Source organism: Pavona decussata, unplaced genomic scaffold (genome assembly GCF_977016875.1).
Source record: "Pavona decussata unplaced genomic scaffold, jaPavDecu1.1 SCAFFOLD_36, whole genome shotgun sequence".
NCBI lineage: Eukaryota > Metazoa > Cnidaria > Anthozoa > Scleractinia > Agariciidae > Pavona > Pavona decussata.
In genome coordinates this window covers 900,001-924,977 of record NW_028145458.1, presented here as the reverse complement: position 1 = coordinate 924,977, position 24,977 = coordinate 900,001, and the positions used below count along the sequence as shown (strand labels likewise).

Here is a 24,977-nt window from a genome sequence, read left to right as displayed (position 1 = left end):
ATTCCACAAGTCAGAGTGTTTACATAGATCCTGTGGAAACTGTGGCACAAGGAAATTCCAGTTACTGCCAGAAGAGAGTACTAGAACAAATTCGTTTGCTACAGTCAAGTGGCAAAAATTTGATTACGTTGAAACGGGTGAGAAAAGGAGGCTGCAGCTGATTGAGATGCAAACCTCACCAGGTGAGATGTTCGATTACTCTACCAAACTTCTAGAAACATTTCCTGCGCATAGATTTCGCGCAAGATGGCAGCATGATCAATTGCAAAGTCTATTAGATAACTTGCCTTTAGAGCATACATTACCTGCAAAAAAATTCACACAATTTTAATTTCGGACAAAAATAGTGTCCGAAAATAAAACCGTCCGAAATTTTAAGCGTCTGTAATTTTTTCAGTATAGTATAAAACTTTAAAAGTACTTTCTGTGCGACGGCATCACATATTCAAAGCCAATGTACATGATATGGCTAGAATTCGCATTAGACAGCTTTGCTCAGTCGTTCTTTTTATCACTGGAAAGGAAAATATTTGAGAAACTGCTTAAGGTATGTTACGCCGCAAAATGTAACAACTAGCGCAAAATGTAACATTAACGCGAAAGGTGACAACTTATGACGCAAAATATAACATTGACCCGAAAGGTAACAACTTCTGACGCAAGATGTAACAATTTCTTTCACGCTAATTGTAACAACTTTCTGACGCAAAATGAAACAACCTCTTTAACGCGAAATCTAACAACGCAAAATGTCACAACTCTGGTCTTGATATACACAGAAGGATATTTAGCCTTCTTCTTCAAATTATACCAACCTACAGTTTACATGATCAGTTCAAGATTTTCTTTTGTTGAAATTGAAAAGTTCTATTGTTTTTGAAAAAATAGTTCGTGTCTGCCCTTTTGTGCTCAAGGACGGACGACAACTTGACTTACTTAATATCTTTAATGTCTTTTACAGGGAGGCGGCGTGGCCTAGTGGTTAGAGCACCGGACTTGTAATCTGGAGTCCCCGGGTTCAAGTCCTGCTCTGACCACTTGGATTTGTTTCACGGAAGCCCCATTCTCGAATCCAAGGCCACGCTCTGTAAATACCCAACTGGTTTGCCTCCCACCAGTTGGAATTTTTAACATATGTTATGTTCAGTTTGTGTATTTATTTCACTGATTTTAGCTTCCCCAGTTAGCGGTACAGTCAGTGCTAAATACTTCGACACTTAAATAAAGTTTTTTTTTATTATCATAATTTTTTATAAACAAACAAACAAAAAAATTCGCACAGCATGTCCGAAGGCAGGAACAATTACAAACACCTGTCAGCCACTGTTGGAGATGTTAGTTAGAAGTAACATAACTTTGGAAAATCGCTTATATTTCCGTTATCATACACAGCAGAAACTGCTTTACTAGTAATAATCCACCAAAAAAGGTTGTTACATTTTGCGTTAATGAAGTTGTTACAATTCCCGTTAAAGAAATTGTTACATTTTGCGTCAGAAGTTGTTACCTTTCGGGTTAATGTTACATTTTACGTCAAAAGTTGTTACATTTCGTGTTAATGTTACATTTTGCGTTATTTGTTACATTTTGCGGCGTAACAAGGTATAAGCTTGATTGAGTTTGTTATTTTCTCGTTGGTGTATCCGGCTGTAAAACCTTGAAGGTACAGCGAAACTATCATTTTCACAGATTTTACTTCAGTCTAATTCATGTCTTTTAGTCGTAAATTTACTTTAGGCATGTTTCAGCGCAGTGTCCGAAATTTTTGTCCGAAAATTGTTCGAAATGAAGGAAAAAATGTCCGAAAATTACCGTCCTAAAAACATCCGAAATGTTTTGCAAGTAATGTATTTGCTGCATTCATGATTATTCTGAAAACTATACTTGCCAGCATCAGGACCAGATTCAGTCACTGTAGTATGGGCAAACACAACCCTCCATTCACGTAACTGTTTTGCATCGGCACGCTTTGTTTAATATTGATGGCGAAGAAAGTTCAGAGAACGATCCGAGAATTGTCACCGAACATTTGTTTACAATTTCCCCTGACTTAAGGCACGACAATCACTCGGTTCAGGGTTGCCGAACCAATGTAGCGAATTACGTGAACGATATTGGTTACGATGTCCAAGTAATGCATGAGTGTACGGATGGCTGCTCAGCGCAGTACAAGAGTTGCCATTGTATGGGAGACGTTAGTTTTTCACTCCTTGACTTTGGTTTTCCAACAGGAACTATTTTGAAACATCCCATGCAAAGGGCCCACAAGACGGCGCGGGGGCTAATCTTAAACACAAAGCAGACATGGCAGTGGTTCGACGTGAAAATGTCATTCCAAATGCAAAAGATCTTTTTTGATTTTGCGAAAGCCGGACTAAGTTTACCGACTTCAACAACATCCCAATCCCAAGTGGTTAAGCACAACAGGCACGTTTTTTTTTTTTTTTCGAGCCTGCGCACGATAGAGAGAGGCCACATCAAATGTTTCGAGAGGTGAAAAAGAACCGCAACATTCACAGCATTCTAGCAAATGGCCCTAAGAGAAACCTTAAGATCCGGAAACTGTCTTGTTATTGCGAGAAATGTCTTGATTACAAAAAAGATGAGGGCACAAACACAGAATACATTGCAAAATGGGAACAGGTCCAACTTGAATCTGAAAGAGTTGAGCGACGTGCGACACGTGCAGACATGAATGAGCAGCGCAAGAGAATTGTTGACTTGATTTCGGCAAACTCCACTGTAGCAATCGCTTCAGGGGATGTTGACGAAGATTACTACCTGTTACAGGTTTCAGGAAATGGTCCTGAAGTTCTTTCAAGGTCAACTAAAGATGATTGGGGTTCAAAGTACAAAGCTGGCATAGAAGTTTTGAGAGGACATTTTTATGTCAAAGAGGCTCTTGGACAGCATGTTAACCAACTTGTTCATGACAGACGGTAGCCATAGTTTATGCTGCCACTGCCAGATTCATTTGTTCAGACCTGGTGAGAATTAAAACGGCCCAAGGCAATGAGTTGTTACCTCTGCCAGAGCACCATCACTTGGACATTTTGGAGGCACTAAATGGATTTTTTTTTTAAGTCCATCTCTCTCTTTAAAGGAAGCTCACAGCAGTTTTTCTGGACTTAGGGTGAAGTTTTGAAATTACTGATAATCTCGCATGGAAGATAAGCTTTGATCTCCTTCATACTACATCATCATTTCACACTAATGCCAAAGTTAATTTTTTTCATTGGTTTCCAAGCAACAACTATTACAATAGCAATGGTAACACATAGCCTCTCATTTTAAACATTGTCGATTATCTCGAAAACTATTCCGACACTTCATGACGAAACTTTACGGATTTAAACTACTTAATCTAGAAAATTTGTTGGCGAAATCAAAAACAAATCTGTATGAGCGTTTTCGAATAATTAATGAATCAATTTTTTTCGGGGTGATTGTGTTTATTGCAGCATTTTTCACCAATATCTCTGGCAAAGTAAAACTTGACATTTTGTTTTTTCTGTTAAAAGGTCTTTCTTCATAAATAAATATTCTGAATGTGTATTGAGCTTCATGGGTGTCTCCGATTTAAAAATACATATGTTTGAAAACAGTTAAAACAAAGCGCAAATGAATTAAACAGTTCCTACTTTGCATTAATCGAGATATCTTTCAAATGCCTTCACAGATTTTTAGGTTAAATTACAAGCAGTTAGAGTAAGAATTCTTTTTGACATTCGCGCACGTTTTATGCTCAAGAACCGAAACCGGCGTTAGATAAGAAGATTTAATTTTATTTAATATTATTTTTGGCTTCGTGGAATGTACCTTTTTCTTATAAGTATTTCTTAGATTGCCGTTTTTAAAAAATAGTTCTTATTATCTTTACGACTGTTAAGACTTGGACTGAGTGTTATTTTTAATGAATTCGCCATACTGGAACATGGCACCACTCCAAGTAAGCTTAAGTATAAAAGCTGAATTCGAAAAATTCAGATTTCTCGCTTCACGTTTTTTGGGACAAACATCAAACGCTTTAATTTTCGCCTCGATTTGTAGGGAAAGAATCGACAGTTTTTGGTGTCTAAAATAGCCAAAAATTTAACTTGTTTTTTTTGTTAACGAATTCGAAGATGGCAGTGATAAAGAAGACGCCGAGCAGGTCCTCCGTAACTTTATGGATACCGAGTTGGGTTACATGGACGCGATGACAGTGGAATTCCAAAGAGTTTACCGACTGGGAAAAAAGAAAGAGAATGAGCCAAGACCTATCCTTGCCAGATTTTTGAGGTTCAAAGACTGCAAAAAGATTCTATCACTGGGAAGGCGTCTGAAAGACAGCAACTACAAGATGTACCAAGACCTACCATGCGAAATCGTCCAGAGGAGGAAAAAGCAAATGCCCATTTTCAAGAAAGCGAAGGAAAATAAAATTCCCGCGGCCTTCAGTAAGGCGCAACCAGATAAACTTTTCGTTAGAGGTAAGCTGTGGCCAGTAGGAAAAGCCTTAGAACTCTAAAGTAATCGGTAATAAGCATTGTTATTTCGGTCAATGTCAGCCGACTTAGGAAAACACTTGTTTATGTTAAGTGCATAAATTTTCTTTATTATATTGCTTCGTGTTTTCTTTCAGTTTTAATAACGGCTTATGCGAACGACGTCCTGATTATAAACAACAGGCACCGACGCCGCGCATCCTAAAAGCGAAGTTTTATTGCACTTTAGTAAGCTATAAGTCTTTGCTGTTGTTGTTTTTCTTTTTTTCTCTATTTAAGGCGTTCTTTTGTCAATTTTCTTAGCTAAAACGCCAAGCCTCACTGCAAAAACTATTTTGTTTTGTATGTGTTTATATGTGACTGTGATTTTTTATTTTAGCCACTGGTCTCGAAAATTTATTCCGCATGATATTTTGCATATTGAATTGTGCGCTTATTTCATAAGCGCTTGGTCTCTCGCACGGGTCACGCATCTTGATCTATACTACATTTCTTCAAAATTTGTGCACTAAATGGAAGCTTTAAAACTTAGCTCTTTAAACGTAAGGGGTCTTGGAGAGGTTTTGAAACGAAAAGAAATTTTCAACTGGCATCGAAGCAAAAAGCTCTCGATATGTATGCTACAAGAAGTACATTGCACGGAAAACAATATTCATTTGTGGACCGCTGAATGGGGATATAAAGCCCTTTTCAGCTGTTGCACAAGCAACAAAGCAGGCGCATGCATCCTTTTTAATAACAGTTTTGATTTAGAAATCATGAAAACACGCTCAGATCCTAATGGGCGCTTCATTATCTGCGACATCAAAGCAAACGGTAAAATGATCACTCTTTGTAACCTTTACGCACCAAATGACGACAAACCTGATTTCTTCAGAGATATATCCACTTATCTACGCGAGTTTCAATGCGACGAGATAATTATAGGCGGAGACTTTAATTTAGTACTGGATATTACGAAGGATAAGAGAGGAGGCCGTCCCACCACACATAAGAATTCTCTTAAAGAGGTTAAAGAAATTTGCGAGACCTGGGATGTTATTGATATATGGAGAACACTAAACCCAGAGGAAGAAAGATTCACTTGGCGTCAAAAGAACCCTAATATTCAATGCAGGCTTGATTTTTTCCTAGCGAGCCAGAGTTTAATGGGCAATATCAACACTGCAGACATTGTCCCTGGATATAAAACCGATAATTCAATGATAACTATGGAAATCACAACCAATTTTAACCCCAGGGGCCCAGGTCTCTGAAAATTAAACACATCTTTCCTGTCCGAAGACAATTATGTTAGCAAAATTAAAGATATTATTCAACAAACAAAAGATGAATATGCGAATGATCCTTATGTTGGTCCCTCTCTCCTATGGGAGATGATAAAATTAAAAGTGAGAGGCGTGCAGGATCCACACATAGCCAACCGCTTTTTTCCAAAAGAGAATAATGTACACCTATCGCAGGAAGAACAATTTTCGTGCGAGGGACTGCTAACAGAGAGAGAATGCTTTTCGTCCTTGAAGCAAATGGTGAACGGCAAAACTCCCGGAACAGATGGGCTACCGGTGGAGTTCTACAAAACTTTTTGGCATGATATTTCGGGTGCTCTGATCGCTGCCCTTAACTTCGCATACGAGAACGGTCACCTGGCAATTACTCAGAGACGAGGGATTATAAAACTTATCCCAAAGAAAGAAGCAGACCTAAAAACCCTTAAAAATTGGCGACCTTTATCTTTACTAAATTGCGACTATAAAATAGCTGCGAAGTCAATTGCAAACAGAATCCAGTCAATTCTTCCGAAACTTGTCAATAACGATCAAACAGGATTTATTAAAGGAAGGTTCATTGGTGAAAACATACGACTGATTGACAGTGTCATAAATTACACCGCAAACAAAAACATTCCTGGTCTGATTTTGCTTTTAGATTTTGAAAAAGCATTTGACACACTAGAATGGCCTTTTATTGAAAAAACCTTACAACACTATGGCTTTGGTCCTTCAATCCAGAAATGGATTGAAACTCTCTATAATGGTCTTAAACTCAATAGCAAAAAGACTGAAGCGTTATGGATAGGTTCAAAGGCGAGAAGTCCAGAGGTTTTATGTCCAGAGAAAGGTTTTAAATGGCAGCAAATAAAAATCAAAGCACTTGGAGTTTAGCTTTCAATAGACCCTGAAGGAACCGCGAATTTGAATTTCCAAGAAAAAACGGAAAAAGTTCTGAATTTACTAAGAAACTGGCAATACCGAAGACTAAGCCTACTCGGGAAAATCACGATATTAAAAAGTCTTATCGCTTCACAGCTGGTTCATATCCTTTCTCCCCTCCAAACAAATGTGGAGGAGAAACCGAAACTTTGCTTCATATTTTCTGGAATTGCACGTTAACTTCTCTTTTTTGGAAAAGTATATTCAACTGGCTATGTGCTTGCTCACTAATTCAGAACGAAAACCTTGACATGATCACTGCCTTAGGCCTTAGCCCTGACACCTCAGATGCTAAGCTCCAAATTAATTTTTGCTGTTTGATGAGCAGATATCACATTTGGCTTTGCAAAATGAAAAACGAAATTCCCAACTTTCCACAATTTCTACGTTTTCTAAAGAAAACCTATGAAATTGAGAAAAACGGTTCCAACGACCCTCCTGAAAAATGGAAACCTCTCCTTGATCACCTTTAACTTAAGATACATGACAATTCTAAATACGGTTAAGGTGCGTGCCTTTTGCTACTTATTTTGCAAATCTAATCTAATAAAACGTCGGAGACCTTCTCAAGCTAGATCAAATAAGAGTACACTTAATAATTGTCCTTTTCGCACTTGTTTTTTTATGTCTTATTTCATGCTCATTTTCAAGTTTTTATATACTTTATTTTTTTCAATGACCAGTAATACATTGTTCTTTGTTTTGCTTTAATGAAACTTTCACCTCTTTTCTTTTTTTTCCCTTACATCTGTTAAAAAAAGTGAAAGTAAAAGAGTATTGTAGTGTAAGTGATTTGTAACTAATGTTAAAAGTAATGTACTTTGTTTGTAAGTAGTGTTTTGTTTGGAATAATAATAATAATAAAAAAAAAATTTAACTTGTTTTGCAGTTTTGCACAACCATTTGAATTGTGCCATGTTTGGGAAACACGAACAGCGAGCAGTTGGTTTGGTACTCGTTTACATTTTTCCCATAATATTCCAAAAACAGTATATAATCTATCTTTATTTTCCCATGATTTTTATTGTAAATTAGTGAGGCCGGATGGCGTGTCGTCTTGCTAATGAAGCACTTTACAATAACCAAGTTAAAAAAAAAATAACCGCACTTAACCTTCAAGTACTGTATGTACGGACTGCAATTATTTTAACCCCAAAATTAAAAATAAAATCATCGGTAGGAGTGTAGGTGATATTTTTTTTTTCTCGGTCAGTGTTAACGAGCTCAGCTTACACTGACCGTTCAACCCAAGAACAAAATTTGATTGTCATTGAAGAATACTTAAGTTTATTCCTCGATGGGCGCTAAATTAGCTTTTTAGATAAAACAGTGCCAGCAAGTAATTGACATGACATACAAACACAAATGATTTATCTATTTCAGCAAAGATAGATTAAAACGTAAGAGGGAATTTCCTTAGTAAGATTTTAACAGGAAGAATCTGTCACGGCGGCATTGCGCGTGACACTGCGTGACATGACAGAAACTTACGTTGCCGTGGCTTGGGACTGAGCAGTCCCGGATGACCACGCTAGTTGAACGTTTCAGAACGTTTTCGCTGAGTTAGTACTTTGAGTTGAACATTTCTACGGCTAAAAGGTATCAAGGAACGGATTAAGGACTAAGGTTTATGTCATTAACGGAACAAGGACACAGATTTTTCTTTACCGCATCTCAATGCGTCGCATCGCATCGCATCGCATCAGTTATATCACATTGTTGCCAGTCGCATCAGTTACATCGCTAGTACGTTCCCATTGCATTATCAAGGCATTATTCACAAGGAATCTTTTGTAAGGAATCTGGGAATCAATGGTAGCGTGTACAATAATTTCTGTGAATTAAACTTAAGTTGTGTTTACAATGTACGGCTCATCGATTTGCAAGGTCCTGAGGTAGTTCTGCCGCCTCAGAATCCTCACCTGCTTTTGTCTCCTAAATCTTGCTGCAACTAGTTAAGTTTGACTGTGTTCAGTCTAATATACCACAGCGCCGTACCATTTTATCTACTAGTTGAGGGAAAAGTTCATGGACATGTTAAATGGAATACCCAAAATAAAGTATCACGACGTGGTTTTTAATTGATACATTTTTATTTTTTACGTCCTTTTATCGCTCTAAGGGCCAAGTTTTCGTAATTGTTGTTACAAAACACGAAGACTGTTGTTTCTCAATGTTTCATGGCGGGAAAGAAGCACGATAGGAACGATAAAATAGGTACGATGCAAATTAGGGAACGATGGCACGACAGGAACAATCAAGGCACGATCAGGGAACGAAAAGTGGGCACGATCAGGGAAGGCAAAAAAGGCACGATAGGCACAATAATTGGAGACTGTACCAAAGGTACGATAGCGCACGATACTCCTTGTTTGTAACGCCGGAAATGAGAATTTTTGACTGGTTTTCAAAACTCTTTCCAACATGTCGATCTAAAATTCGTTAAAGACAACCAAAGTCCAACTCCAGAGTTTTTGAAGACAAACATCCTGACTGAATCAATGTTTCTTTTGCTACCTCCCTTTGTAAAGGTGTGTGTGTCCATAGCAACAAGCTACTTTACGAAATCGGGGAAAACTGGAGAAGAAATGAAAAACTTTTTTATCTAACAAACCAAAATCCTTCAAATTTGTAAAGCCTGTCTTGAGAAAGTTCGTTCTGACGACAATACAGCACCGCTCTGCACGGTTGACGCTTCTATGAGCTCATGTAGGGCGTGTTAAGATGGCAGCAAACCATGCCCACTGTGTGCTGAGCAAAATCAGTGCAGTCACATGATGCCGGAAAACAATGTATTCGTTGTCTTGATACTTTCTACAGTCTGTGAGGAAGGTAATATAAAGGCAATGGACTTGATTGCCAGACTGCAAGAGAATCAGCACATCCACCAAGCCTTGCCATATTTGGTTTTCCTTCCTGATGGTGTCCATGTAGAAAAAAGCCTAAAATGCAGCTTCTGCAATTGGTTCATTGTGCTCAAGGAAGCACGAAGTTGCCTAGCAGTTATTCAGACTCTTAGAGATGACAACTACCCTGACGCCTGAAAACCATTCCAAGTAAAAGACGTTCAAAACAAGGACCAAATGGCAGTCGACCAAATTGTACGGCTCACTAATGAAAGTGTCATAGCCACATTGGGAAGTAGACTTTGAAGTTCACCAGATTGTCTCTGAAAATTATCTGCTTTCGGAAACCAACAAAATCGGTATGTACCCACATCCTGTGGCTATAACCTTTGGAAAGTAAGGAAAGCTCCTGTTTATTGACGTGAGTCCTTTGAAGCAAACCTTGCGTCTTGTGGAAGCTAAACTTCACAATCCTGTTTGTTTGGAGGTCCTTATGTCAGGATTACCGGACACTCAGAGTGTGTGCTATCTGAAGGAAGTTGGAGCAATGATTTTGTGCCAGCGAGATATAGAACTACTTGCTTAAGATTTAGAAGATAAGATTGTCCTTCGACCTGCTGGACTGCAGGATTGTGCACCATTCATTAATGAACTAACAAAGTGAAATCTCTCCTGTCAAGGACAAGGAGAGACTAATACAACACCTACAATTTGAACGCCAGGCTCTGCAACAGGAAGGCAAATACTAAAATTGGAAACAGATATGAAGCCATCCAGTATCTGCAAGCTTACTGAAGGTATCATGGCCTGTGCCTCCGATACGACAAGTGAAGTGTACACTATCACGGTTTATTTGAATGGGCACGTCTTGTATGGATCGGTAACACTATTGCTTCCGTATCCAGAACGATGCAAGCGCATTCAAAACATGTGCCTTTGGAGTCAAAATTATCTCTTCCTTGCAAACATCACAGGTTTTTGGCAGTTCAGCATGGCACAGAAAACTTGGAGAGAGTTCTTGTTCTTCAGAGTGATCCCCCTCCCAATGGCATACACTCCATCTCTGCACTCCGAAATAGAAGCATAGCCTTTACAGACTAAGACAGCAGGCAGCTTTAAATACTGCAAAGTGGGGGTGCAGTGGAAGTTATTGCTGGGACCGGGGAGGAGAGCAACAAAAATGGCTCTGGACGTCATTCCGCATTAGGCCAACCAACTGGCGTTTGCACCGAGGGAGCTAGTATATTCGTAACCCATAAAGCTAGTAACAAATCTCGAAGGAACTGTTGAGTTCGTAGAGAACCTCAGAAAGCTGAACTGTGCATTCTCGGTGCATCAGAAGAACCAACAACACGAGAATTGTACACTTAAGGAAGCACACCAGATGGTCAAGGCAGTTTCCTCTTACTGCAATGGAACCATTGAAAACGTGAAATCAAGTAACTGAAAACAAGCACAACCAATGGTCCACAGGGAACCATTTCTACGAAGAAAGCTGTATCCCTCAGTCTGTGTAGAAGGGCCTAGAGAGGCTAGATAAAAACATTGACATATTGAGTCCAGGATTGTCTATTAAGCCAGAGGTTTGCTTGACAATTCGGGTTGAAAATGTTTACGCTGTCAAGGCGAATTAAAATTGAGATGACCTAAAGGAGGATGACTTATGCTATCTATAACATAGAGCAAAATTACTGAATGCTGATTGGTCGAAACAGAGGACACTTTATTCTAAAATTTCCTTTCACCGAGGGTAAATTACTCACTCCTGATTGGTCAAGCGGCGAAAATCCAGACTCTCCAGTCCAGATTAAACTGCACGCCGCCATATTGATTTGTTGATCATGGAATGCCAACAGGTAGCTTGTAAATGTTTGGCACACTAATAATTAGTGTGCCAAACATTTACAAGCTACCTGACCAAACTGGCAAAAGAAAAAACTACACCCAAACCCTGCTTACTAAAAAAAAAAAATAAATAAAAAAAAAAAATCGCGCGCGCATCGAACCGGGTACCTTCCGGAGTGAGTTTCCGCTCGCCTAACCGAGTGTGCCACGGCGGCGTACACAGATATCCGTCGTGCAAAAAAGGTTAAAAGTACCATTGTTATTCATATTGAACTTCAAATTTCCCGCTCGGTTGATTTTACGAAACAAAGAACTAAATCGGTTTCTTTTGTTTATGCTTTGAATAAAAGAATGCAAAGAACGCCGACGCGTTTTTTGCTTAAGGTTTTTCTTCAAAATGAAGCAGAAATTTGCGAAAAAAAATACAGGGCAATGTTTTTCTATTAAATCAAAGACCACATGCAAAAATTCAGCTCATTTGGATGACATTTTAAAAAAATGGCCAAAATCGTCACTTACGATAGTTTTGCATAAAACCCTTCAATTACAGTGGAATTGATGGAGGAAGAGAACCCAAAAAGAAGAGGGAAAACAAGACTAGGGATTAAACGACAACATTGTCACTCCTGACTCCCCTTAGGAGTTGTTTTGTTTGTTGGTCACGTGACCACAAACTCACCATGTGCTGAATAAGCGAGTGTTCTTCGCATAAATTTGACAGGAATTTGTGAATTGTGCTGTTCTCTTTTTGGCTCGAAGCAAATAGTTCAGTGAGCTAAGAACAATTCGTGTTTTTTCCATTCAAAAAAAAAATTGGAGCATTGTGCCTTTTTTGGTAATTTCAGAAAGCCTACTGCATACAAGCAGTGTATTTATCGATGTGAGCAAAGATTTAATAAGCTTATATTTTTGTTGACGTGTTATTTGTTCGTTGACTGAGGCCATGCAGTTGATGTGTGCCTTTTTGTGCTTGAGCCTTTGTGAGAAGAGTGTTTTCGAAGTTTGTCTTTGACAAAATAAAGACCAGTACTGCCATACTGACAGGGTTATCAAAGGTTATTTTAACAATATTGTGAAAGAGTTCAGCCTGGAAGACTCGTCCGAGTACAAAGAGATGATGCGGATGAGTCATCAAGACCTCCTCACTTAGAAGCATTGAGGCAGACGTAACACCTAAACAATTGTCAGGTGGGCGCAAGGTTATTTCTGCCACAGAGCTATTAGACTATTGGATTCTTGGCCACAGGTGAGACATACAGATCACTAAACTATCTGTTTCGAATCTCAGTGGCCACAATATCCTACATTGCAAAAGAAGTATGTCATGCTATTGTCAGAAACACTGGATAAAATTTTCTCAGAGTGCCTTTATCAGTGGTATAATGAATCACAATTGCTGATAAGTTTGAAGAAACTTGGCAATACCTCAACTGTGTAATATAAATGTTTATTGTTTTTTATGTATTATACTGAATCTCGTTGTACGTGTGAAAAATAAATTGAATTGAATTGCCATAGATGGCAAACACATTGTTATGCAGCCACCTGGAAATTCAGGTTCCCACTACTAGAATTATAAGCACACACATTCCATAGTTCTCATGGCTGTTGCGAGTCCTAATTATGAGTGTTTATGTGCAGACATTGGGACTAATGGAAGAACATCCAATGGTGGTGTGTGGAACAAATGTGGTATGTCCAAGGCTATAGAAGGTGGGAGTCTATCTCTACCACCACCCAAGGGCCTGCCCATGGGTTTCACAAAAGTACCCTACGTTTTTGTGGGTGATGATGCTTTTGCATTAAAACCATATCTCATGAAGCCTTATCCCCAGCATGGATTAGACCTTGAGGAGAGGGTCTACAACCACCGGCATAGTCGTGCCAGAGGGCTGTCAGAAAACTTGCTTGGAATCCTGGCAAATAGGTGACAGGTTTTCAGAACTGTGTTGATGCTTCCCCCAAAGAGTATCGAAACATTGGTATTGGTAGCCCTTCCATTGCGCAACTATCTGAAGCAGAGTTCTTCAGCAAGCATATTCACTGTCCAGCTGGATTGTGTGACAGAAAAAGTGCTGATGAAGCAACTGTGCTTCAACTGGCGTCACGATATTCCATCTGAGTCCTTGCTACCCCTTCAAGTCCAATCACGAGGTCATAATTTAACTACTGACGCGAAAATGGTAAGGAAAACACTAAAGGACTTCTTCTTTCATGAAGGCTCTGTCACCTGGCAATGGGACACAGGTTGACGTAGCATCTCCTAAGGCCAATAGCACCAATACTAGTGAGGGAGAGGAATGAGGTTTATTATTCTGCAGATTATGGGAGGATGAAGAAGCGAACCTGCCATGCAATCCTTTTCAGGGATGATAATGGGTCAATGATGACCTGCCTCTGTTCTGCATTATATCCATAATCTCAGAACACTGAATGTGTATGCTGTTGCAGAGAAATCTGAGATTTTCCAGTCCCCCAACGTACTGCATTTTATGTAGGTGAGGAAAGCCAGGTGACTAACTCATTCTGAATGATATTTTAAGATTATGTTGGGTTTAGGACACTAGCACAGATAGCAGGAAGTAACAACTGTTTCATGTTATGTTCCCAAACAGTAGGACTTCTTTAAAAAAATTATTTGTGAGGTACCAGTCTTTGGTTTCAGCCACACACATCTCCAAGTCTTCCATGCAATAAGAACTGGCCATTTCGGACAGTTGTCATTAACATAAAAGTATTGGGAGTTCATAATGAATTGAAACAAAGATAATTACATATACTTGTCATGATTGCAACACCTTTTACTGTTTCAATCATGGCAAAATTGATTGTTCCACAGAACACTGAACATGTGCCTCATTTTTATTGCCTTGTGGGAACTCCACATCTGGTGCTGCAAGTACAGAATATCTTACAGAAGACTGTGTTTCCAGATGGGAATTCTAAGAATCCCTCCATCGTGCGACCTCCTAACTTGATTGAGTATGCTGTAGTAGCAGGATCAAAATAATCAAATAAACTTTCATCAGTTATTGTGTTTAATATAGGACCTAAAATCTCTTAAATGGTTCAATATACCATCCAGGAACTATGCAAATGTAGCATATACAATGTTTTCAACTGTTTCAGAAACAGGTTCGGTCTGTACATAACTGAACTGACTCCATTCATTTTACCTGCTACACGTATTTTGTGTAGCATCTTCAGGAATTATATTTTCTCTTTATGCGTTCCTATTAATACAAGTAAAGATCAACAGACATTTCTCTGGACAATGAGAAAACTGATGACTCTATTTCAGTCCACATTTTAATAGGTAGCTGTGGCAAAAACTATTGAAAAATTATGTACCAGTAGTGTTTGGAAAAATAATTACAAGATGTCCAGGGTAGAAACTGTAATAGTACAACCTATTTGAAAGTTCTGAATTATTCATCTTTTATCGTGGGATTGAGGATTTATTCTAAGGAAAGCATTCATTAATTTTTTCCTATTATTTACGCAATTTTCAAAGCTACTAAATGGAACAAGTTAATTCCCACAATATAGAAGTACAGTGGAACCCAGCCTTACGGCCACCTCGGTAACACAGTTACCTTCTTATTACGGCAATTTTTTTTTGGCCCACCAAAAGGGCCATATAACCCATTGAGTCCTGCACTGGTGAAAACCGGCCGCATGCGCGACATATGAAACTCCTACACCGGCCAAAACCGGCCGCAACTAAAACCTAGTACAAAACTGCTCCTCTCTCCTCAAGGGGATGATTTTGCCTTTATTTAATGCCATAGCAACAAAGACAGGAAATAAACCAGTCAAAATCCGTTTTTTGCGCATTTTGACAGATATAAATAGGCCATCTCCACGTTCTAATCCTTTGTCGCTTTGTTTGATCATGTGTGGAGAAAACAATGGCCGATGGCACAGAAATCAACTTAGATTTCAATGACTTGTTCAAAGACTCAGGTGATGAAAGTTCATTCGACGGCTTTTCTGCCGATGGAGACAAAGAATCAGATTACTCTGATGTAAATCTCGAAGGTTTGGTGAACGAAGAAGACCAAGAAGATGGAAGAGCCGCCGCTTCCACCGCCGAAGAAGACGAAGACAATCAAGATGAAGAAGATTTGCCCTGGTCCGACCAGCTTTGCCGTACATACAAACATACATACATCTATATTTAATTCTTGACAGAAGTTCAGGCTTCAGGTGTTTTCATCGATGAAAGCACCTGAAGCCTGAACTTCTGTCAAGAATTATACATTGCTCTTCAATCAAACGAATTGAGCGCTCTACGAAACACATTCTACCCAGAATACAAGTATTTACATCTTTATTTAACAATGCAGGTCAAAAGTGAATTGGCAAAACTGAAGTCCTGCTGTGGACCTGCCTAACTACAGCTAAATAACTACAATCACATTAAAAGATATAAATTAAAATTAGGAAACAAAGTGAAGTAACTTCTTAATTACAATAATAATCAGATAATTTAAATACAAACAAAAATATTAATTTCATATCTAAAAGTATAGAAAGTCATCGTTTTTCATCGAAACACAGCAGGAACCTCTGGCAAAATTTTTTTGCTATTCAGAAGACGCTTGTTTATCTTCAGCCCAATCTTGAACGATCTTAAGGTTACTTCCATGTTTCGCGAGTGCCTTCAGGAAAATCTAGCGTACGCGCGCTGCTTTCGATAAAACTACGGAAAACTATATATCACTGTAAGGCTGAAAAATTCAAGTTTGCGAAAATATCAATGCTTTTTTTTTTTGTTGGATACATAAGTGCTCAGAGGCCTGCAAACTCAATACTAGCGACGTGTACTTAACTGAATTACCCGCTCCCATGTAAAGGCGCACAACCAAACAGACTGCACAGTATCAATCAGGAGATAATAGGCCAACAAAGTGTATCAGGCTTTTTCTTTATTCCTATTGGTTTGTGAGAAAACCCATCCTAAAGATGGACAATAGAAAATTTTTGTAGTCCCGACAGATGTTAACACATCACGGGAAAAATATTTTGAATTTCGTAAAAGCCTGACACACTTTGATGCATTAATATCTGATGACCATTTTGGCCAAATTTCGTTGAAATCTGGCAAATCTACATACCCTATTAATTCATTTGAAGATGGGGAATTCGCACAAAAACAAAACCCGTGTTTTCGGCCTTGAAACATTTTCCGAGCTTTCGCACCTCATTAAAATACTTGTCAACGCGGTCACGCCACCGGCCAATCAAACACAAAGAAGCATTCCCTGGAGAGTTCTGTAAGCATTTAGTGTTACTGGAGTTACTGTAATATTGTAAAGCAATTTCTTTATGGGAAAAGTTAAGTCTGGCGCGAGAGAGCCACCGGCCAAACCAAAACAAAGAAGAAAACGGCAGATAGACCCAGAACATGAAACTGGCAGCCGCAGCGGAGTTGACACGAGACATGCACTTCTCACCACTATCAGTACACGAGGCTTCGCGCTGAGGTTCGCTGCTTAATTTCAGCCGGTCAACAACGGCGAAAGTGGCTGGATTGTCGCTGGCATCTTCGATTTCGGACTCCGAATTGTTGTTCGACTCTCCACTATCCGACTTATCATCCTCAAATTTCTCTGCTGCCGAGGTAGTTATAGAAAATCTGACTGGTTGTACCACGAACTCTTGTCGCTTTCCGCCAGCTGAAGTTTTGTGGCTTCGTCAAATGCAAATGATTTTTCGACCTTCTTTGGGCCCGGTTTCTTCTTAACTGTCACCCAAGGCGACTTTTCTAGTTTCGCTTTCTTCATAGCAACCTTTTACGCAATGCTTGAATCCAAAATGGAACGCTGTTTCACAGCAAAATTTTACATACAATGCCATGACATGCGATGAACACGATGTAGACAAAAATATGCAAATTTGCCGGCAATTCGAGATCGCGGGTAACTTTTGCCGCGTAATATCTCAACACAGTCCCGCATAAATTGGATTATGACACCTTCACTCGCTCACTGCTTTTCCTACAAAACTTTGTTTTTCAGATAGCTTGCGTTCTTTTTAAGATTTCTAACGGCTGTTTTCACGAAACTTTGCATCCCTTTCTTGTTTCAACAATTATCTGAAAAAATTTATTTCAGAAAAATTCGACCTTCCTTCCCTATAAGTAACCTTGAGTTTGCACAATCCTTTACATGATGCGGAAGAAGATTCCATGCTAAGGCGGCTCTGTGTTTAAAAGAAGACCTGCCAATTTCAGATCTTGGTCTTGGCACTTCTAAAATTAAACAATTTCGTAAGCTGTAATTTGTTTTTGCCTTAAAAATTAAAATATTTAGATCCTCTGTATTTAGACTTCAGTTCAGCCATCGTATCAATTTTCCGTTACCCCAGAGCCCCAGAGATATAGATTTCATTTTAGCTTTTATTGATGATGATTTGTGGGATTTGATTATGTTAGAAACTAATTGCTACGTGCAGCAGAAGCTTGCAAATTCCCTGCTCATATTGCAAATTATGTTACTGTTACACGCCCTGAATTGAAAGCTTTTATTGCTGTAAATATGGCGAAACTGCCTAGTATTGGTTTGTACTGGTCTTCAAATGATTTGTTCAGAAATGGAGGTATTACGCAGATCATGACTAAAATTAGGTTTAAAGAAATTAGTCAGTCTTACATTTTAGTGATTCTTCCATTGAGCCCGCACGTGGAACAACAGGATTTGATCGTCTTTACAAGGTACATGGTGTTTTTGATCGCATTCGCCAGAAATGTCAGATTAATTATAAACCATCTAACAATATCTCAGTCGATGAAGGCATGATTGCTTATGGAGGTAGGTGGTCGTTTCGTCAATATATGCTTGCGAAGCCGACAAAGTATGGCATCAAGATGTGGATGGCCGTCGATTCCAGCAATGGCTATGTATTGAACTTTGATGTTTACCTTGGCAAAGAAGAGGGCCAACGAAGAATCCATGGTTTAGGTTATGATGTTGTTATTGAAATACTTACACCTTTTATGAATAAACACCATCACGTATTTTTTGATAATTTCTTTAGTTCGGTTAAATTACTTAGACATTTAGAAGCCCAGAACACCTACCCTTGTGCAACGGTAAGAACAAATCGGAAAGAATTGCCCCATTGTGCGCAGCAAAAGCTACAACCAGGCCAGAGAGTTGTTAACCAAAAGCAGAACATCGTTTTTACTAACTGGCATGACAAGTGAGATGTAAGTTTAATTAATACAAATGTAAACCCTTTGGATGCAGATGTTGTGACCCAGTGCCGCCATAAGCAGATCTGGAAACCCCCTGTGGTGTTGCTATACAACTCGCACATGGGCGGCATTGCTCTTGCTGATCAAATGCATATTACACCATAGGGCGCTCGTCTTCTAAGTGGTATAAGTATTTGTTTTGGCTCTTAATAGATCTTTCTATTTGTAATGCTTTCGTCTCGTCCAATTTTTTTCGACAGGGACAAGGTAAAGGTAAGCCAAGCCGTATTTCGCACAAGCCTCACAGCAGAGCTTGTTGATGGCTTTCCTTCGCGCACGAGCACCGCAAAGCGCTGTAAGATCCAGACGCTTTTGCTTTCAGCTGCAAATGCTGACAAACATTTTATTGAAAAAATTAAGGGTAGGAAGCGAGAGTGTGTAAATTGTAAGAAAGCAGGTAAGAAAACGCCCAAAGGTCATCTGGTCGAAAGCTCTTTTAAATGCCTTCAGCGTGATGTCACGCTTTGCAAGGTAGGTTGCTTCCAAGAATATCACAACGCTGATGGCTGAACGTCTTCCTTCACAACTGAATCACCGAACATTCAAGGAAATCTCCATTTCTGCGAAGTTGGAAACTTAGAATACACAATTAGTACATAAAGCGACCTGATGATATTAATTTGGTTTACCTTTCACTTTGTAATTAGCTTTGGTTTGGCTGCCAATTTTATGAACTTGAATTTCTATTCTCTAAAATGTTGTGCCATAGCGCGATAATTTCTGATTTGATTGAAATGTTTTGGTTTTTCCGCAAGGTTTGGCATTTGATTTTGGATATTTTGATTATTTAATTATTGTTGTTTTAAATAAACATTGTTTGAAACCCAGTCTTGTGTGTGTTTACTGCACATTTATTAATATTATTTATTTTTTGCTCGTGTATTTGCCTTTCAAGTCAAAATTCTCATAGGAAGTGCATTTGGTTTGTGCATGGTATTCGAGAGGAGTCATAGGGTTAATATGGCCAATAGCCACTTTTTGAAATCCCAAACAGTACAATCCTTTATAATTTAATCCCATTAATGGCCACTCACACTAAATTTAGAAAACCAAAACGCCTGTGACACGTCAATTTCATTGACCTCTGTCATTTACTCCAATCAAACAACCGATTTACTTTACAAAGTAAGCAACACTACTCCACTGTCATTACAAACATGACAAAGGAAATGCAGTAAATCTTGACGCTAACATCTGCTCTTAATAGGCACATTACGAAGCGATTAAGTCAAAGTGCTTTGCCACATAGACAAGACAATTGGGGTACTCCTAAAGTCTTCCGGTTAGGTCAATTACAACTTTTTAAATTACGCGCTGTCACTAGGCAGATAAACATTTTTTTGTAAGAAAGAAGGCTTGCTTTTTTTCTTACAGCTTCCTCCTTCCTCTGTGGTTCTCTTTAACTTAAAGTTATCTTCTGTCTTGCGGGTATGTCTCACAGAAAGATTGTTCTCAATGTCCAGAAGGTTCTTCAGTACCTTGATATAGTTCCGTTGTCCTGTGAATCTTTGTCATTACTGCCCTTAAGTTATGAAATTGGACCCTGCCCTGCTAATACGGCCAATTTTTTGGACCCATTGGTGACTGTATTAATGGGGTTCTACTCAAGAAAAAATTAATTTCGTTACATTTATGGCAAGCATGAAATACTGGGGTTTTTTTCTTTTGTCAAAACCTGAAGTTTCTTTAGTGATAGCCTTTACATGTAGACTTAGTACTGGCCTTACCCACAAATAAAGCCTGGAAAAAAAATTAACCGATGAGACTTGGAGATTAATTTAGTTTTATCTGTAGTTCAGGATTAACTGCTGGACTTACAAAACCCAACTTAACATGCGTTTGGGAGTTTTTGAGGTTGTAATTGCTAGATTTTTAATTGAAACCTGAACATTTAATTGGTTGATAAGGTACATGTTTAAGAACCACTCTTACCGATCTTATAATAATTTACATTTGATAATGGTGACATGTTCTTGCCGAAACGTCATGTTTTAATCTCACTACTTTTTATCCATGAAAAGTTATTTGCTTTTTCGCGTGCTGAAGAAATCTTTGACAACAATATAATGGCAATGGCGGAAAGCGTGAGGGAATCATCGGGGTCATCGGATGATAGTTTGGCAAGTTATGTGCTTTCTAGCAACTCAGTAACCTCTTCTGCGGCTTCTTCAAGCCAAGGAAAGCGAAAAACCAAACGGAGCATCTCTTTGGTAGCCAAATCCATGAGTCAAATAAAGAATGGTAAAGATTCAGCACTTAACAATGAAGAAATGGAAGCACTGGTCTCGTGGATTTTTAGTTCTAAAGAATCCAATAAAGTAGAGACCAAAGTAAGGGCAACCCTTGTGGACGATCCACGAATAAAATTGGAGCCTGCGCGGATAAAGGTTGTAGAACATATCTTAGACATCGCTCAGAAGCATTTGTTTGAACTATTGATCGCTGGATTTTGCCGAAAATTTTCAACTTTAGTCAAAGAAGCTTTCGACAGTAAAGAGAAGAACAAAAAAGCGGCCTTCGTCAGAACACTTCATTTTACAATCTCTTCCAAAAGGATTCTTTCCATAGCATCCAACTAAATAATTATTCAAACTGGGTAATCGCCGTAACTTCACTTACTCTGGACACACGTTAGATATAAGTTATTTCAACTCTGTCATTTCAGTATATTTTATATTAACTTTTTGATAACTGGTAACCAGTTTCCCTGGGTCAAAAAGGCAGGAACGGATAAAATATAAAAAGAAAACGGTGATGGAACAAGGAGTAAACTCGGAAACACATTACTTTTGCGAGAGAGCCTATTCTAAAAATAATGCTTTTACAGGAATAGGTTGACTCTAGGGTACAACACATATGGAGGCTCCAACTCATGGGCTCCTGGATGCGATCAATACATGATCCCATTGTGTTACATGTCATGCAGTGTGTAAATACGAAAGCAATAAGCCAAAAACAGTACCCTTTTAATTCAAACACACAAATTGAACAAAATCGTATAACCTGAAAAGTCCATGCTTCACCGGTGATATTCTAAATCACAATAAATAGAACTGTATTTTTAAAAATCCTGGACAAATAGGAAAAAATTTAAACCAGAAGCATGTGGACATAACCGTCAACATCTGCAAAAACCCTTTCCACTGCGTCTGGATGTTCTCTTGTAATTGCTGCAAATTCTGCTTGCAAAAATCGATGCCCTCAGATGTCTAAAAATGCTGTCCCGTTATTGTTTTTTAAATGTTCAATGACGCTTCTTGCGAAACAGCTTGTCTGTTGTCTGCAACATTTAAAATCTTTAGATGTTCGTGTGTTTTTAAGTTAGAGTTGATGTAAGCTTCTTCTCTAATCTCTTGACAATCTTGAAGAAGAAAAAATTTCAGAACTGGACACATAACAGGAATCTGGTTGAACAATGAGTCTGTTTCTTTACATTGGCTCCATTCTAAAAAACTCATGTTCTGGATATTTAACATCCCAGTTATGTCTGGGACAGTTTCCTTTTTGTAACCAACCCATGGAGCAATTAGTACTTTAATTTTCTTGCAGCGGCGTAAAACAGCGCAAATATCCGTCCATTTCAGAAGACAACACTGACTCAGAAGTACTTTTGTGGTCCCTGCATAGACGCACTTGTCCAGAATATCAGGTGTTACCCTTCTCTTATAGTCAAAGTTAACTTTCTTCCATAAAGCGCCACTGTGTACAAAATCATACCTCTGTCTACAAACCAGACCTAGGATACAAATTCGCTCACCATCTGTGAAATAGCACCAATTCTGGTAGAGAATTAATCATGTCTACCCAAAAGCAGCTAAAAGGAAAGTCACAAAAGTCGGTTTACTTGTCAATGGTCCAAAAGTAAAACTGCCGTAAGCAATTTCATGCTGCGCAATATCCTGGGTGGTAAACTGATCATAAACTAGATTATGATAGATTGTAGACTGATAAGTCCTACTGTTGTCGCTTTGGCAAAAAAGTTCCCAGACACCATGGCATCTATCCCTTCCAGTCTTGTGTTAACTAACTGTAACACTGTATACCAGTGAAAGAAGACATTTTTTTATTGCTAAGATGGATTGTGTTAAGTGTGCAGGTAAAGGCATCAAGTATCGTTGCACTGGCTGTAAATCGACCATTGCAATGTATGCTCAACACCTTGTACAGAGGAAACGCCAGGGTATTCTGAGGAAACCTATTGTGTTGGAAAATGTGACGAGTGTCAGCACGGCCGTAAACGAAAGCTCCCTGACCTTCCCACGGCAGCAAAATCTCAAAAATCCAACGCCTCCTTTTATTTTACCAAGACAACAAAAACACCTGTAAAAACGGAGACACCCGTAAATACACAACGGCAGCTCCACCACGATTTCAATCCATCAAGAGCCTTAAAAGAAACAAGAGATCGCCCTTCAACAGCTGTGATCCACCCCATCTGCTAAGAAAACAAGGGCCCTAACTGTAGCAGCAGCAAATCGTTGGAAAACAACATCCTTAGCTGAACACTTAGGAAGTGAGTGGCTTGTGATAAATGCTGACAAGGGAGATAACGTCGTCAGTTTAAATTGTTCTGTGTGCAAAATTCATGCTGACAAGTTAAAAGGTATGAAGAACTTTTCAATAGCCTGGGCTTTCACTGGATCAACCAACCTTTGCATAAGTAATGCTGAAGATTATGCACGGGGTGAGCCTCACTAAGGGCATTAGACTTGCACTTAAAAGGGAACATAGGGCAGAGTGCTTTTGAAAGGGATGAGGCAATCAAAGCTTCTAACGAAGCAGGGCAGCAACTCATCACATCTAGTATTAAAAACATGTAATCAGCCGATTTTGCAAAGAGGAAATTAAAATTTGAACCTGCATATTCCATAGCAAAGAAGAAATGTTTCTTTTTAAGTACCCGCAAATTTTAAAGCTGGAAGAAAAGCATGGTGCTGACATTGGGACAGCATATCGGAATAAACAGAGTGGCACCAATTTCATCAACTACATCAGAGAGGAACTCGGTAAAAGAATAGAAGAGAAGATATCTGGTGTCAATTCCTTCAGTGTTCTGACGGACAGCTCTGACGATGCTTGAGTTTCAGAGAAAGAAGCCATTTTCGTCTATTACTTGGAGAAAAATCCCCCTGGAAAAGATGCAATTGAAGTTGTTACTGCATTTCTCAGTTTGGTACACATGCATTCTCGAAACACTTTATATATTTACAAAAGTCAAACGGTCATTAATTTTAGTATTCCTATTTGGTATTTCTATGGCTGTGCAATGACATTTCGTTTATTTGTTCTAATTGAGGTTAGAAACTCTTCACTTTAAGTGACTAAAATTACTTAAGTTCATCTGCATTTCAAGATATTGTGAACAACAGCTACCCAAAAAACGTTTTCAGGCTGGATTATTACTTTGAGGACATCATGAAAATTTGCACTTTTGACGTCATGATAAATATCAAACAAAGCTTGCCAACATTTCGGTAAAATCTATACAAATATATAACAGTGCAACATACAGAGTTTTTTAAATGCAATATTCCTCATGGGGGCTGAAAAATCATTTCGCATGTAGAAATCTACATGCATCTCGTTTTCGCATGGAAGTGCTGTATAAAGCTAAGCAATTTGTTTAAATAAACAGAAGAACAAAATTTGTTTATGCATGCGAGTGGATTTCTCAGTCTGGGCAGAAGAAATTTAAATAGTTTAATTGTACCCAACAGAAAAGTTTCGGCGTTTTTGCACACTCCACTAATTTTCTAAGATGTCTCTTTCGCAGGGTATGTTTTCACGTGCTAGTACACGTTGGACGAGCTCAACTTTATTTCACTGACACAAACCCAGGTTGGCAGATTTGAAACATGGCAGTGCAGTGGGCATTGTAAGTTGCATCAAAGATTGCTTCCAGGCCATTAACATCATGGATTAGTCTTGAAAAGAAATTGGTTGGTTTCGCTGCTGACTGAGCTTCTGTGAACTGCGGAGAGAAAGAGGGTGTCATTGGCATCCTTAAAGTCCTACAAGCAAGGGAGAAACAAAGGAAAACAATTTGACAACGTGACAGAGGCTGACACCAGTAAAACTGTTTGCAGTTAGGGACGCTTTCATCCATGAGCTCAGCATGGTTATTGACGGAATGCGAAGGTCCTCCCTTATCAAGCAGCGCAGAGATAATCTTAACAGTACCTGTTCAGTAAAACCCATTCAAAGCACTTTCATAAACAAGTTAAAACTACTGGTAACAAAGTCTTCTTTATTTTTCCAACCCTCGGATCACGTACATTTAACGAACCATTTTAAAAAGATTTTCCATTTTTTCGGCTCAAGATGG

The 24,977-nt window shown here is 38.8% G+C and overlaps 1 protein-coding gene across 1 annotated transcript; it reads left to right on the top strand.

Annotated features, from left to right (window-relative positions):
• Positions 1 to 2,438: 2,438 nt before the first annotated feature.
• LOC146484244 (uncharacterized) lies at positions 2,439 to 8,808 on the top strand. Its single transcript, XM_085104960.1, has 3 exons — positions 2,439 to 4,108; positions 7,590 to 8,119; positions 8,596 to 8,808. The coding sequence occupies exon 1, from the start codon at positions 2,482 to 2,484 to the stop codon at positions 2,941 to 2,943; it is 462 nt and encodes a 153-aa protein (XP_084961086.1). The 5' UTR covers positions 2,439 to 2,481; the 3' UTR covers positions 2,944 to 4,108; positions 7,590 to 8,119; positions 8,596 to 8,808.
• Positions 8,809 to 24,977: the final 16,169 nt, after the last annotated feature.

Excerpts from the sequence above, each read along its gene's own strand:
- LOC146484244 (XM_085104960.1), top strand. The coding sequence starts at position 2,482 with ATGTTTCGAGAGGTGAAAAAGAACCGCAACATTCACAGCATTCTAGCA.